General features: G+C 44.3%; 1 protein-coding gene across 5 annotated transcripts in view; it reads left to right on the forward strand.

The window, feature by feature from the left end:
* The window catches only part of smg (sterile alpha motif domain containing protein 4 smaug), a 588244-nt gene that overhangs the window by 55252 nt on the left and 517992 nt on the right, over window positions 1-15000 (forward strand). For 4 of the 5 annotated variants that reach the window (XM_076210531.1, XM_076210530.1, XM_076210532.1 and 1 more), the window contains exon 2: window positions 1-1379. This exon is cut by the window's left edge and continues 251 nt beyond it. The exons of the other annotated variant lie outside the window; for it this stretch is intronic. In XM_076210531.1, coding sequence (XP_076066646.1) covers window positions 167-1379 — 1213 coding nt within the window. In that variant the 5' untranslated portion in view covers window positions 1-166. The remainder of the gene's footprint in view (window positions 1380-15000) is intronic. 5 annotated transcript variants of the gene reach the window in all.

Genomic DNA, 15000 nt, shown 5'->3' on the forward strand with positions numbered 1-15000 from the left:
GATTAGTTATGAGTGAATTAAGTAAGATTTATTAAAATATATTTACAATTTGTTGGCGATCTGTGACATGTCTGCGACATTCTTGAAACTCGCGAAGACTATGTCCGTCTGTCTGTCCGTGAGACTCGTGTGACTACCAAGAGTTGAGAGTAGAGAGTAGAGAGCCATGCCTATCAGCGTCAACTCCTTCGCCTATCCACCCCCTGTCATGTACCCGACCCATCATGAGGAGGGGACGGGGGGAAGGGAGTGGAGCCCCCCGGCAGGGGTGCACATGCAAAGAGGATACGGCGTTGGGGGCCAAGACTTGGCACAGTTGCTCGGTGAAGGAGGAGGAGGAGGAGGAGGAGGTGGACGAGGACGAGTAGGGAAAGGAGGAGGATGTGTCACAGACGAGGAGTTCTATGACGGCATAGGTCTCCAGGTGAGGGAAAATGGCGCCAGTCTTCAGGGGCTGGACTCCGGCGCCAGGACTCTGGTTGGCGACAACCACTGGGAGGTCGGGAACGGAGGCAAGAACGGCTTCGCACCCGAAGGGGAAGATACTCCCCCTTTGGGCATTGACGAGAACTTCTTCCGGAGGGGGAGTGTCTTGGACTCCCAGCCCCTCACTCCAGGATTTCCTCCCATGTACTCGTCAGGCGTCATGGTGGACACCTCCATCCCTCCGCCTCCACTTCAGCACTCCACGCCCTCCACCACCTCGCCGAAGGTGTCTTCGAACTATGTGGGGTTGTCTGTGGCGCCACGCTCTGCCAGTGGCGTTTCGAATGGCAACTTGGCACTGGCGCCATCGTCGTCGCAGCCCGGGGTCTCTGGCACAGAGTGCCGCCCAGAAGCCTCAGCGAAGGAAGAGGCGAGGCAGCTCAGGAACCACTGGGAGAAGTCTGCGGACCACAATCCGGTTGCCCATTTCGGGAACCGTCCCGGTCTTCGAGAGCCTTCGAGTTTCCGGGAACCGTCCTACTGCCAAGAGAGCTTCCGGGAGTGCACGCCTCCGGAGTTCCGGGGCATCTCCAACGCCAGAGCTCCTCCACCTCCTCCACCACCTCCTCCTCCTTCGGGGCGCCGCGACGTCACAGGACATGACGTCATAACTAAACCTTACAACAGGCAACACGGCCGAAGAAACTCCGAAGCCTCCATCACCTGTTTCTCCTCTTCCTCTTCCTCTTCCTCCTCCTCGTCGTCTTCCTCACCTTCCACCACCTCCACCAGCTGTGGAAGCCCCTCCTCAACGACGTCCTCCAGCTCCTTCAGCGGATCCTTCCATTACCAGCAGCGTCGTCCTTATACTCAAGAACCGTCATGGAGATCGACCTCGATAGCTCGCAATTTGGCTCACAAAGGCGCCCCCATCATCGTCCAGCACTCCAGAGGTGGGTGGACAGGGAGCTCTGGGGGGAGGGGGGAGGAGAATATCGGGAGGGGAAGGGGGAGAGGGAGGAGATTATTGGGGATGTGGGTAGGGGGGAAGAGGTGAATTTTGAAAGCACTGAGGGGCTCTCTTTTGCTGAATAGAATATTCAGACGCTAGCTGGGTGATGGGGGGGGGGAGATTGCTGGGGAGGGGGGGAGAGGGAGGAAGAGAGGGAGTTGAGGTGAGTCCATGGAAGTACTGGGGAGTGGAGTTCTTGAAAGATGAAATAAAATTTTAGCCAAAAGAAAAATCTTGAGGATGATGAGAGCGTAACGGTAATGGTGGTAAAGAGAGCTCCTATCTTTGGGGGCCGAAGAGAGGAAGTGATAGGAGGTAAAGAAGAGAATGAAAGGGAGAGCAGAAGATGGAAGTAATTAGTATTCTTGTTTAAGTGAAGACTGGTATCCTTAAAAAAAAATAGCCGTGTGCCTCTGGTCCATAGGGGCGTTACGTAAAATCCTAAGGTATTGACTGTGTATATATCCAGTCAGTATACAGGGAAAGGATGGGTTGGGGTGAAAGGAGGGGAGGGGAGAGGAGGAAAAGAGAGGAATGAAGGGAAAAAGAGAGAGAGGAGAAGAGAGTGGGGTGAGATGGAAGGGGAGAGGGGGAAAAGAGAGGAAGGAAGGGAAAGAGAGAGGAAGAAGAGTGTGGGGTGAGATGGAAGGGGAGGTGAAGAAAGGGAAAGAGAGAGAGAGAGAGGAAGAAAGGAGAAGAGTGTGGGGTGAGATAGAAGGGGAGAGGAAGAAAGGGAAAGAGAGAGAGAGAGGAAGAAAGGAGAAGATAGTGGGGAGAGTGTGGGGTGAGATGGAAGGGGAGAGGAAGAAGAAAAAGAACTCATACGAGGAGGAAGGAAATAGGAAAAGAGAGAGAGGAAGGAAGGAAGGAGAAGAGAGTGGAGAGAGAGAGAGGAAGAAAAGAGAAGAGAGTAGGGAGAGTGTGGGGTGAGAGGGAAGGGGAGAGGAAGAAGAAAAGGAAATGAGACAAGGAGGAAGGAGATAGGAAAAGAGAGAGAGAGAGGAAGAAAAGAGAAGAGAGTGGAGAGTGTGGGGTAAGAGTGAAGGGGAGAGGAAGAAGAAAAAGAAATGGGACGAGGAGGAAGGAGATAGGAAAAGAGAGAGAGAGAGAGAGAGAGGAAGAAAAGAGAGGAGAGTGAAGAGAGTGTGGGGTAAGAGGGAAGGGGAGAGGAAGAAGAAAAGGAAATGAGACGAGGAGGAAGGAGATTGGAAAAGAGAGAGAGAAGAAGGGCGGGGTAGAAGGTGTGGGACAATATATAGTAAAATTGAGAAAAATGCAGAAGATAATAATGGTAAATAAAGAAGGAAAAGAGGAAGAATTGAAGGTGTTTAAGAAGTGTTATGAGAGGATTACAAGAGGAAATGGAGGACAGTGTTTGTGTTGGAAAAAGGTTTTCTGGGAATATAGTTGCAACAGAAATAAAAGTTTACAAAAGAGTGATTGTGTGTGGGTTTATGATTGTGTGTGTGTGTGTGTGTGTGTGTGCATGTGCGTATATGTATACGTGGATGTACGTTTTCCCATGTACGTAATGTGTTTACACTATACGTGTGTACGTATGTGCATTGTATGTTTAAAAATGTGTATATACGTGCATGTGTGCGAATGTCTCCTGTTGCGCGTGTTTGTGCGTTCGTTCGTTCTTCAGCGTGTGCGTGCGTTTGTGCGTGTGCATGTCATTAATGCCCTTTTTATTACCAGCACGTTCTTTTATCTTTTTCTTCGCTCGAAGTCGACGCTGAGCCTAAGAAATGTCTTCACCATTTTGCACATTTCCTCTGTATCTTACGTTTCATACTCCTCCTCGCCTTTCCGTGTATCAAAACACAATCCCAACCTCCCGCCTCTGTCTATCATCTTGACTCTTTCAGAATATTTAATTATTCAGGAATTCATCATCGTACGAAGAAAGGAAAGAAATGTTGAAACAATTTGGAGAATGTAATTTTGTGTTGTTGATCTATGTATCAATATACAACACATCATTTATATGTCTTCTTGCACCATCTTCCTTCCTGTAATTAATTGATGGTGTTGTGCACCCGTCTAGGGTGGTTATTGTGTAATTGCACCAATGTCAGAAGGGGGAAGATCTCATAATGAGGCCAATTCAAGGCCTTTTCCTCAGGTCTATAGAGAGTCTGCAGATAGACTGACCACATTAAAACAATAAATGATACACATATCCACATTACAAAATAATGCTTCAACAAAAGTTATACCAAAGAGAGATGATCTTCGAAATCGATATAATATTATTATTATTATTATTTTTTTTTTTTTTTTTTCTTTTTTTTTCTTTTTTTTTTTCTGAAGAACCTACCGAAGACAAACTGGAGGAGCGTTCGTGTTTGTGGCTAGTTCGTCACCAAGAACGACTATTCTTCCTCGTGTCCGCAGATATCGTTGGATGCTCGTGTGTGTGTGTGTGTGTGTGTGTGTGTGTGTGTGTGTGTGTGTGTGTGTGTGATTCACTATGGGCTTTGATCACGTGTTACACTCGTGATCGACAGCTATTTCCCTCCCGGAAGAGAGCTCAGAGCTCTTATATGACCGATCTATGGGTAATGCTGTGACATTACATGCACACACACACACCCGACTCCCCGTCCACTAGAGTTGGAGTAACGACTCGCAGCGCAGTGATACTGAAATTATTTCAGCGTGGTCGGGATTCGAACCCGGACCTCCGTAGTGTCAGCCGGGAACTCTACCAACTGCGTGTGTGTGTGTGTGTGTGTGTGTGTGTGTGTGTGTGTGTGTATGTGTGTGTTAGGGGTGCTCAACAATGGCGTGACGTGTGTTACATTGTGGGCGATGGGAGTCTCATAGTGACGCCATGGTGACATAAATATCATGACACATCTTCGGACGGGAGCGTAGACAGAGAATGCGTGGGTGATGGGGGAGTGGGACGGGTGGAAGACGGGTGCCGAGCAGAGACAACAGTGTGGGTGGGTGGGTGGGTGGATGGGTGTGGGTGGGTGGAAGAGGGTGGGTGGGGTGAGGGGGCCGGAGGCGTGACAAACTCCTCGTTTGAGTTACAATTGCAGAGACGCCGACTTTGTATGAAGTTGTAACGGCCTCTCGGGCGTGACCTCGTGAATGGTGACCCTGGATGTCAATTGTGACATTTTCCTCTTGCTAAGCATTTATCTTGTGTTGACCAGTGTGCAGCGGGAATAGTGTTCTTGCATGTATCAATGTGTATTTGTGTGTGTGTGTGTGTGTGTGTGTGTGTGTGTGTGTGTGTGTGTATGTATGTGTCTTTGTTTGAAAAGCTTTAAAGACTATTCAAGTCTGGCTACCCCCAGCGGGGTATGAGAGTATATATAGATCACATAATACAGCAACATGCAGCACCCATAAATCTACACATACACAGAAACCATGTACGCATACAAAAAACAAAACAAATGGACAATTTCTTTTAGGGATTTAGCTAGTTTTAGTGGCGTATGCGGGTGTTGTGTATGTGTGTGTATGCGTGTGTATATAGTATGTGTGCACGTGTGTGGGGGGTATGACTCACCATGGTTAGAGAACACGTGCAGGGTTCGTGATCGACAGCTATTACCATCCCAAGTGAGATAGTAACGTTTTCCTTTGTTATTGAACCTTCCATACCTTGCGTGTGTGTGTGTATGGGTGTGTGTGTGTGTGTGTGTGTGTGTGTGTGTGTGTGTGTGTGTGTGTGTGTGGAGTGCCTCATGCGATTGTATGTGCGTGTGTGTGTGTGTGTGTGTGTGTGTGTGTGTGGAGTGCCTCATGTGATTGTATATGTGTGTGTGTGTTTGTATGTATGTATGTGTGCACATGCATGTTGACTAACCTGGATGATGGAATAGTCCAGTTAAGGAACATGAGTGACTGTAAATGAGCGTAGGTTTTGTCCTATATATTATAATTAGGTAAGTGCATGTATTTTTATACTTATGAATAAACATTTGCGTGCGCGCGCGCGTGTGTGTGTGTGTGTGTGCGCGCGCGCGCGTGTGTGCACTGATGTATAAGGGAAGCTACATTAATATCTTTATTTATTTATTTGTGTGTTTGTTGATTTGTTTATTGGCGCTGTCATTTTATTGAAATCTCACTATTTGATATAGTTATTATTTTAATCAATTCTTTTAACTCAAATGTTAAAGGTTGATCCCATCGCCAAAGCCAAACAAGGTTGTCATTCTGCCTATGTATGGACCAAAAAGTCACCCGTTTTTCTATTTCTTCCCTCAATCCTTTTTTTTTTTTTTTTTTCCTAAAAAAAATCTTGGATTCAGTTTCATCAAGTTAGGTTTATTGTTATTTGTTATTATTATTATTTTCGACAGTATTTTCTCTTCAGCAGTTAACATACTTTCTTATCCCTTTGAAATTTCCGACAAGTTTAAGATGAATAAAAATATAGTTTCACAATAATCTGGTTCCAACTCTCGTGTAATTATTTCAAATTTCATCGGAGGCACCCCGATGCCCTCCGGAAAGGATTCAACACTTCACGAAATTTTGGTAAAAAAAAAAAAAAAAAAAAAAAAAAATCTCCAAGATTATATGATTTCGTTAGAAAAGAATATATATATATATATATATATATATATATATATATATATATATAGATATCTATCTCTCTTGTAGACACACGATTATTTTATTGTGAGTGTTTTCTATAGAGCGCACGGCCTTCTCGTCTTCATCGCTGATGTTTCTTAGTATTTGTCCATCGGCAACAATCGGAGAAATACTGAGAATCATCAACGGTTAAGATGAAGACAAGAAGACCGTGCGCTGTATAGAAAATACACACAATGAAATAATCAGCAGTGAATCCTCTTTAGACTTCAACTTCATCTCTTTACAAGATTATATATATATGAGTGGTAGGGTCTTCACACTTCAATATATACATATGTTGAGACATTGTGTGAACTCTAAGCGAAACCGGTCAGGAATAAACTCGGCCCTAGACCCGTGTCTTACTCTTCCACCTTTCTCATATATATATATATATATATATATATATATATATATATATATATATATATATATATATATATATATATATCAATATCTTTCTTTAATGACTTAATAGTTGTAATGAACCTTTTAGGACGACTTGGATGACTTGACATGGATAACGCATTATAAGCCAAACATTTACAAATAATAATATCTTTTATTGTCATCAACCTCGTCTCTCTACAATGCACACACACACACACACACACACACACACACATACACACACACACACACACACACACACACATATATATATATATATATATATATATAATATATATATATGTATATATTGTTGTAACATTCTGATAAGTTGAAGTGGGTGGGAAGAAGAAAGACGGGAGACTTATTCTGAGTTTTATTCTTGATTAGTTTCGCTACAAACTTTTTGTAGCGAAACAAATCAAGAATAAACTCGGAATAAGACTTCAGTCTAGAATTAAAGTGTATTGTGGTTGATAGTATATACATATATATATATATATATATATATATATATATGTACATAAAATAATAATGATGATAATAATAATAGAGTTATTGAACCAAGGGTTGATATTTAGGTTCATAATGCTTAAGATATCTTATAATAAAGAAATTTCGTCTTTCAATTTCTCTTCAGTAAATAAGGACAACAGCTTGAATATTTTAACGACATAATATTGTGTGTGCACATGTATGTGTGTCTGTGTGTATGTGTGTGTGTGTGTGTATTTTTCCTCTGCACCTGTCAGTCAGCTGCAATCAGGACCAGGATGTTGCCATAACGTGAGGTTTATTGTTGACAGAATCTTTGGGGAAGGACTATGAGCAGGTCGCTTGTTGCAACGAAATGCTGACCTCAAATAGGCATCGAAGCTGTCTATTTACCTTTCGAGAGCGTTTCTCTTCAGAGAGGTGATCCGTGGGGTGTTGCCGATCCGTGAGAAATATCCAGAAGAAAGAAGAAATTCTGAGAAATACATGCATACATACACACACACACACACACACACACACACACACACACACACACACATATATATATATATATATATATATATATATATATATATCCATATATTTATACATACATCACATACATATACCAAGGCTTTTTCCCCCTTCCAAGGGAGGTAGCCAAAAAGGGAAAGGCATAAAAACACTCCCACCCATTCCATCCCTAAATACACTCCACACCCCTCCCACCCTTCCTCTCATCTGAGCACCTCCTGGATGACGGGTCATCCCTGCACCCTGCCCACCGCCCTGGGTCAGAAGCAGTGTCGCAAGACACAGTACATCCACAGCAAGGCCGCTTCATTTAATCGGCGACCCCCCCTCTCCGTCCCCCTTTGCATATATTTATATATCCATATATATAAAACCTACGTGAGAGAACTTTGCGTGCATTATATTATTTTCATCATTAATGTAATAATGTTGTATATACGTCATAAACAAAACATAATCTATTATGTTATAGGTATGATATTATTTCCGGTGTAATTTTATGATAGGATAGATTATAACTACTGTGTTGGTCCCTGAAATATAGAAGAAATGTAGCTTGTCTATTACATGAAGTATATAATATAACAAGCGCTGATTTCACGAAGGGAAATAGTATTCACCAACAGAGACCAGTGATGGTCTCATGCACGAGCTTGCCCAACCGCTGGATGGAGGATCATCAAGGGCCTAAGATATTCTCTCCTTCTCTGTCTCTCTCTCTCTCTCTCTCTCTCTCCCTCTCTCCCTCTCTCTCTCTCTCTCTCTCTCTCTCTCTCTCTCTCTCTCTCTCTCTCTCTCTCTCTCTCTCTCTCTCTCTCTCTCACTGTGTTTCTTTTTCTCTTACTGTGTCGCTCTCTCTCTCACTACTATATCTCTGTTTCTCTCTCACTTTGTCTCACTCTTTCTCTTTGTCTCGCTATCTCTCTCTCACTATCTCTATCTTTATTTCTCTTTGTCTCACTCTTTCTCTTTCTCTGTCTCGCTGTCTCTCTCTTTCTCTGTCTCGCTGTCTCTCTCTCTATCTATCTATCTCTCTCTCTCTCTCCCATCTATATCCTATCAATCATCCTAATCAGGACAACCCGTGGGACATGTTTGAACATGTATGAACATGTTTGAACAGACGGGAACCCGAAATGATCTTCCTTAAGTTCGATGGATCTGTGTGTAATTGAGTGAACCCAATTACAGATACTAATAGGGAACAATCTAAACACTGAAGATCTGCCCCAGAAATATTAATTCATCGTCGAGTTGATATATTGTTAAGAATTGGAAGACTTGTTAAGTATTGGAATATAAATATGTGGTTGTCTGCTGTGATGTATGTAATTGCTTTATCAGTGATTTTTCGATATTGGAATTTTGGTCCTCTGTGTGTGTGTATGATTCACCATGGTCTTGGATCACGTGTTGGACTCGTGATCGATAGCGATTTTCTTCCTGGAAGAGAGTCCAGAGATCATATATTACCGATCTATGGGTAATGCTGTGACCTTACACGCACACACACACACAACTGCCCGCCCACGAGAGTTGGAGTAACGACTTGCAGCGCAACGATACTGAACTTATTTCACTCCTGGACTGAATTCGATCCCGGACCTCCGTAGTGGCATCCGGGAACTCTAACCATTGCGCCATTGTGTGTGTGTGTGTGTGTGTGTGTGTGTGTGCATAGGTTTAGAGGTAGCGTCTTGATATCACGCGGGAAGTCCGAGTTCGATCCCTGCTCACGTGTTGAAAGCATCACTAATACTAAAAACCGTTATTGGCCTCCTTGAGCAAGAGGATAAGGGTGGTATAAAGTTACAGTGTTGCCCAATATGCGAATTCGGAACTCTTATTTGAGGATAATAAATGTCTATCACAAGTCCAGCACGTGATTAAATACTAAGAATCTCTCTCTCCCTCTCTCTCTCTCTCTCTCTCTCTCTCTCTCTCTCTCTCTCTCTCACACACACACACACACACACACACACACACACACACACACAAACACACACAAACTCCTACAAACTCCTACAAACAGACAGACACGGGACAAACAAACAACACATTTACGCCCACCACGTAGTCGTATACGTCGTCCTTACACCTACTTGACGTAAATGAAGGAGACACCTCTCTTGCCTACTTGATGTGGGCGGCCAGCGGGCGGGTGGGCGGGCGGCACGGAAGGAGGGCGCCGCTCCACGCCCTCGATCGTACTCAACCAGCTTTCCCTTCCCTTCCCTTCCCTTATCCTTCTCTTTCCTTCTCCTCCCTTCCCTTATTCTTCCCTTCCCTTCTTTTCTCTTCCCTTCTCTTCACTTCTATTCACTTCCCTTCTCTTTCCTTCTCTTCTTTTCCCGTCTCTTCCCTTCTCTTCCCTTTTCTCTTCCCGTCTCTTCCCTTTTCTTCTCTTCCCTTCTCTTCCCTTCCCTTTTCTTCCCTTCTCTTCCCTTCCCTTTTCTTTCCTTCTCTTCCCTTCTCTTTCCTTCCCTTCTCTTCCCTTCTCTTTCCTTCCCTTCTCTTCCCTTCCCGTCTCTTCCCTTCCCGCCTCATCCCTCCCCTTCCCTTCCCTTCTCTTATCCTTCTCTTCTCTTCCCTTCTCTTTCCTTCCCTCCCTGTCCCTTCTTCGTCTTCATAACTATAGTCAGCGTTTCCTTCGTTCTTCCGTTCTTCCTTCCCTCCTTCCTTCTTTCTTTCCTTCCTTTCTTCCTTCTTTCTTTCTCTCCTTCCTTCTTTCCTTCTTCTCTCTTTTCTCTTTTCTTCCCTCTGTCCCCTCTTTCTTACTCCCTCACTCCTTCCTTCCTTCCTTCCTTCCTTCTCACTTTCCCTCCTTCGTTCCTTTCCTCTATCCTCTCCTTCCTCTATCCTCCCCTTCCTCCTCTTTCCCCTTCCTTCTCCTTCTTCCTTCTCCTTCTTCCTTCCTTTCCTCTATCCTCCCCTTCCTTCTCCTTCCCCTTCCTTCTCCATCCCCTTCCCCTTCCTCCTCCTTCACCTTCCCCTTCCTCCTCCTTCCCTTCTTTCTCCTTCTCTTCCTCCTCCTTCCCCTTCCTTTTCCTTCCCCTTCCTCCTCCTTCCCCTTCCTTCTCCACATTCCTCTTCGTCTTATCCTCCGTGTATTTGTTTTTCTTCTTTTGCTTCTTCGCCAAAGCTCTACGGATCTCCGACATCTTCACATCCCCGGGAAGGGCTGGGGGGGCTCCACGGAAATGAATAAAATACCCTGACGGCAGTCGTGACAAGGGGAAGAGTATCACCCTGTACGGAAGGGGTCAATCTAGGTCAGGTGCCACTCCTTCGATGCTGAAAGGGTTACTAAAGAAATTAATTAAATCGCTTTGCGCCAAGCGACAGGAAATGAAGAGGATCACCCGGTATGAAAGGGGCTGGTTTCTCTGCATTGCCCCGTTGTTAGGTACTTGAGTAAGAGAGGAGGCGGGAGGGAGGAGGAGGAGGTGGAGGAGGAGGAGGAGGTGATAAAGAGTGGATCAGAGTGATTAAGGGGTGACTCTTGGTTGTAGATAACGAGTTAATTGTATCATTACCAACATTTCACTAGCGTTTCTATCCTGTATGGAAGAGGAAAGGGATTAAAAGGCGAGGGATGAGAGCGAGAGAGGGTCGAAGCCTACAGCACAGTGACTCTCTTTGTGTGTTTATTCAGGTTAAAGACGTCAGGCGATTTTATTAAAGCTGAGGGGGCCTTGGTTTATTGCGAAACCCTTCTTCCTTTTAGCCAGAATTAAATAAATGAAGTTGAAGGGAAGGAACGGGTAGGGTGGTTGATGTCTTTATAATAAAGTTAAGCTGGTTAGAAAGAATGGGTGAAAACAAGGAAGAGGGTGAAGAGGAAGAGAAGGAGAGGAGAAAGAGGAGAAGAAGGCTGAAGAGGAAGAGGAGGAGGAGGACGAGGATGGGGAAGGAAGAGAAGGAGCCGAAGATGGAGGAAAGAAAATGAGGAAGAGGAGGAGAGGACAAAGAGGAGAAGAAGACTGAAGAGGAAGAGGAGGAGGGAGAAAGGAAGAGAAGATGGAGTAGAGAAAATGAGGAAGAGGAACAGGAAGGAAAAGAATAAAGAGGTGGAGGAGGAGTGGGAGGGGAGGCGACGGGGAAGAGGACGAAGAGGAAGAGAGGACAGGTCAAATGGGGTCAAATCAGGTCGCGAAATGTGTTTAAGGTCATTTTTTATTCTTGGGGAAAATGGGTAAGAAGGGACAATAGAGGACAAAGGAGAAGAAAAATAGAACAATTAAATGGGGTTATAAATGTCCCGTTTTTTGTTGTGGTTCTCTTCTTGTATTCTTACTTCTTCCGCCTCCTCTTCTTCCTCTTTTTCTTCATCTTCTTCCTCTTGTTCCTCTTCCTTTTGTTCTTCCTCTTCTTTTTCTTCTTCCTCTTTCTTTTTCTTCTTCCGCTTCTTCCTTTTTCTTCATCTTCTTCCTCTTCTTTTTCTTCTTTTTCATCTTCCTTTTTCTTCCTCTTCTTCCTCTTCGTTATCTTCTTCTTCCTATTTTTCTTCATCTTCTTCCTCTTTCTCTTCTTCTTACCCATTCCAGAATAAGAGTTGACCTGAATTTATATCTTGGCCAAGGGTTGTGACAGGCAACGAAGATAGAAGGCTGGGAGACGATTCTCTATGACGTCCATCTTGTAGGACCACCGTCACTTGCAGCTCACTCGCTAATGGTCACGGTGGTATCAGTATTATGTTGATAGTGTCAAACTGTGGTACTGTCTGCAGTGATTCTGTCGAGTCCCGACACATGCCCTCTCGACTAATTAAAATAGTAATAATAATGATAATAATAATAGTAATAATTATGATAATAATGATAATGATAATAATAATTTGATTCGGCATTGAATCAATATACATGAAGTGCAGATAATGAAAAGAACACATGGCTCGAAATAACAATTACAATTGCCGAGGATAATACAAAAAAAGCACGTAAGCTTATTTCCATTGTGGTCCTCAAAACTACCTGTTAACAGCTTGAACAAGTGCCTAAGCTCAGGGATAGCCCTCCCCCCCCCCTCTATCAGAAAAATATGGTGGCACCAAAAAAATAAATAAATAAGATAAATAAATAAATGAAATAAGATAGATAAATTAAGAATAACCATGAGAATGCTGATAGCTGTCTCTCCTTTCTACTGCCCTCCAAATCTCTTCTTTGTCACCTCTGACTCCAGTTCTTTGATGCGATATCGTCCGTACGGATAGAAGCGCTTGTTAAGTCCGACAAAACACTCCACTTGCCAATGATCTACCTTTTTTTTTTTTTTTTTTTTTTTTTTTTTTTGAGACAAGAGACAACCCCCCCCCCATAAAAGTACAAAAACAAAATACCCTCAGACTACCGCTCCAGAAAAAGGATTCAAGAATACATCTAACCCGTATTTCTTTTTTTTTTCAGGTACGTGATGAGTCCTAGATTCGCCAAGAAACCCAAGTAAGTTCAGTAAGGTGGTTGCCCCCTTAGAACCCCCCTTTCCCCCCCAAACCCGAGGGGGGGAAGTTGGGGGGTGGGGGAGCAATGGACCCGGCGCGCCACACACTGGGGTGTTATTATATCCACCGTCTAGACTCTCTCCCCGCCCCTCTTTCCACCTCTCCCCCCTCCCCCCGTCCCCCACTTCCACATATACAACACCTAAGCTCTCTCCGTTTTATCCTCCTCTTCTTTGTCCCTCTTATTCACCTCCTCGTCTTTCTCTTCCACGTCTTCGTCATCCTCCTTGTCTTCATACACTTCCTCGTTATCCTATTCTATCACCAACTCTTACTCTTCTCTCTCCTATTTCTCTTCCTCCTCCTCCTCCTCCTCCTCCTCCTCCTCTTCCCGCCCCCTCCGCCACCTGCAGACATGCATATGCCAGCCTACTCCCTCGTCTCCTTCCCCTCCACCTCTTCCTCTTCTCTCTCCTTTTCCTCCTCCTCCCCTTTCCCACCCTCTCCCTCTCCTGCAGATATGCATTTGACAGCACACACACACACACACACACACACACACACACACACACACACACACACACACACACACACACACACACACTGGCGGGACACGTTTCATTCAGAGGATGACGCTGTTGTTCACATTCATTCTGTTCTCCCTTGATGTCAGTTCACTGTTGCTCAGGGTGCCCTTTTGAGCTCTTGTTCTACGAATAGATTTTATTCAGGGGACGCTGTGTTATTGAAGTCCTTTTAGTGTTGATTGTGTATATTTAACTATACCTATGCATTTATTTATTTTCTTTGTTGTTATATTATTATCATTTTTATTTATTTTTCTTTTATTTATTTATAATTTTAATTTTTTCCGCATACTACCTAGTTATGGACCAAAAGGTCTCCTGTCGGCACGCTCCTCCTTTGTATAAAACTTATAGATTTGAACTCCCTATGGGGGTTTAGAAATTGATGTTTATTTCTTTATTACATGCCTTATATACTATAAAAAGCCTCCCCATATTTTATAGAAAATATAATAATGATGAAAATGTTATGGGAATGAACAAAAATGCTTAATTCATCATGGGTGACCTATAATGGAGAACAAAATTCATACCCTCTCTCTTTCTCTCTCACCTCTCTCTCTCTCTCTCTCTCTCTCTCTCTCTCTCTCTCTCTCTCTCTCTCTCTCTCTCTCATATTTTTCACGTCCTTCCCACGCACATTCTTCTCCTGCTCGGTTGTCTTTGTCACCCATCCCCGCTTGTTATCTCGCACCCACGTACGACCCACTCCCCCCTTCCCCCCTCCCCCTTACTCCCATCCCCCAACTCCTCCCCCTTCTGATCTCATATTATCTCGTCTCTTCACCTATACGGACATTATCTCTCGCTTAACCCCGTTAGCTGATTGGGTTCTGTTAACTTAACTGAGTAAGAATGGTGTTATGTAGAGTGTAAGATGACCCTGACGGGCAGTGTCACAGTGTCTTAAAATGTCATGCAGTGTCATGCAGTGCCATAGTGTCATGCAGTGCCACAGTGCCATGCAGTGCCACAGTGTCATGCAGTGCCACAATGTCATGTAGTGCCACAGTGTCATGCAGTGCCACAGTGTCATGCAGTGTCACAGTGCCATGCAGTGCCACAGTGTTTTGCAGTGTCACATTGTCATGCAGTGCCACAGTGTCTTGCAGTGTCACAGTGTCATGCAGTGCCACAGTGTCCTGCAGTGCCACAGTGTCATGCAGTGCCACAGTGTCATGTAGTGCCACAGTGTCTTGTAGTGCCACAGTGTCTTGCAGTGCCACAGAAGGTCCTTGTGGGTCAAAAGTCTTGGTACTAGAACTTCAATAAGGCTTCCTACCCATCCCTGGCTGAATAAAATCATCTGGCGACGGTCAGGATAAATATGAAAATCGGCGCCAAATGACTCGTTGATCAAGTTTAAGTGTTCAACGAACGGAGGTGTCAATTTGGATAAAAACGTTTGCCGGCAGTTTGGATAAAAACGGAACAAACGTGCCTAAAGGGATAAACGTCGCATCAGTTTGACGCTCCTGTAAGTGGCCCTCCTTGGCTTGCCCGCCCCCCGTTTTCTT

This window comes from Oratosquilla oratoria, chromosome 27 (assembly GCF_046742065.1).
Source record: "Oratosquilla oratoria isolate Oo_2021 chromosome 27, ASM4674206v1, whole genome shotgun sequence".
In the NCBI taxonomy this organism is placed as follows: domain Eukaryota; kingdom Metazoa; phylum Arthropoda; class Malacostraca; order Stomatopoda; family Squillidae; genus Oratosquilla; species Oratosquilla oratoria.